The sequence below is a fragment of the Penaeus monodon genome, chromosome 32 (assembly GCF_015228065.2).
Source record: "Penaeus monodon isolate SGIC_2016 chromosome 32, NSTDA_Pmon_1, whole genome shotgun sequence".
NCBI lineage: Eukaryota > Metazoa > Arthropoda > Malacostraca > Decapoda > Penaeidae > Penaeus > Penaeus monodon.
This window is the reverse complement of record NC_051417.1, coordinates 24,485,536-24,485,942: the sequence shown is the minus strand read 5'-3', so window position 1 is coordinate 24,485,942 and position 407 is coordinate 24,485,536. Positions and strand designations below refer to the sequence as shown.

At 34.4% G+C, this 407-nt stretch overlaps 1 protein-coding gene across 1 annotated transcript in view; it reads left to right on the top strand.

Moving 5' to 3' along the window:
- LOC119593620 (larval cuticle protein 65Ag1-like) overlaps positions 1-344 on the top strand; it is a 1,506-nt gene extending 1,162 nt beyond the window's left edge. Inside the window, exons 5-6 of the mRNA XM_037942573.1 lie at positions 37-156; positions 242-344. Of these exons, the coding sequence (XP_037798501.1) occupies positions 37-156; positions 242-344 (223 nt within the window). The remainder of the gene's footprint in view (positions 1-36; positions 157-241) is intronic.
- The last annotated feature ends 63 nt before the right edge of the window (positions 345-407 follow it).

Here is a 407-nt window from a genome sequence, read left to right as displayed (position 1 = left end):
TCGCTTTCTTCTATGATTCTCTTAATCGTTTCTTAGTCTTGGTATGAAATTCTTGCTAGGAATTTATTTACCAACTCTTGATCTTCAGATTACGCTTGTCATTCATTCCAGCTTTGTTAGGGAACGTGCAAAATCCTCCGTCATAATTTTTAAAAAGTATGAATAGTTCCTGCTAGAGAGATCTTTCATTTTCCACCCTGATATAAATCGAGTCCTTTTTGGTTCTATGGATTTGTTTCAGTTATCCCCAGTTGATTATAATTATGATCTTCATCAAGACTACTCTGACTATTCTCTTTCTAATTTTCCGTCGTTCTCTAACAACTCTTCTCGAGGTGACTTAGGATTTTTGTATGAATGCATGACAGGTAAAATGTTATGTTGGTAGTTTATCCAAATGTTGGTAA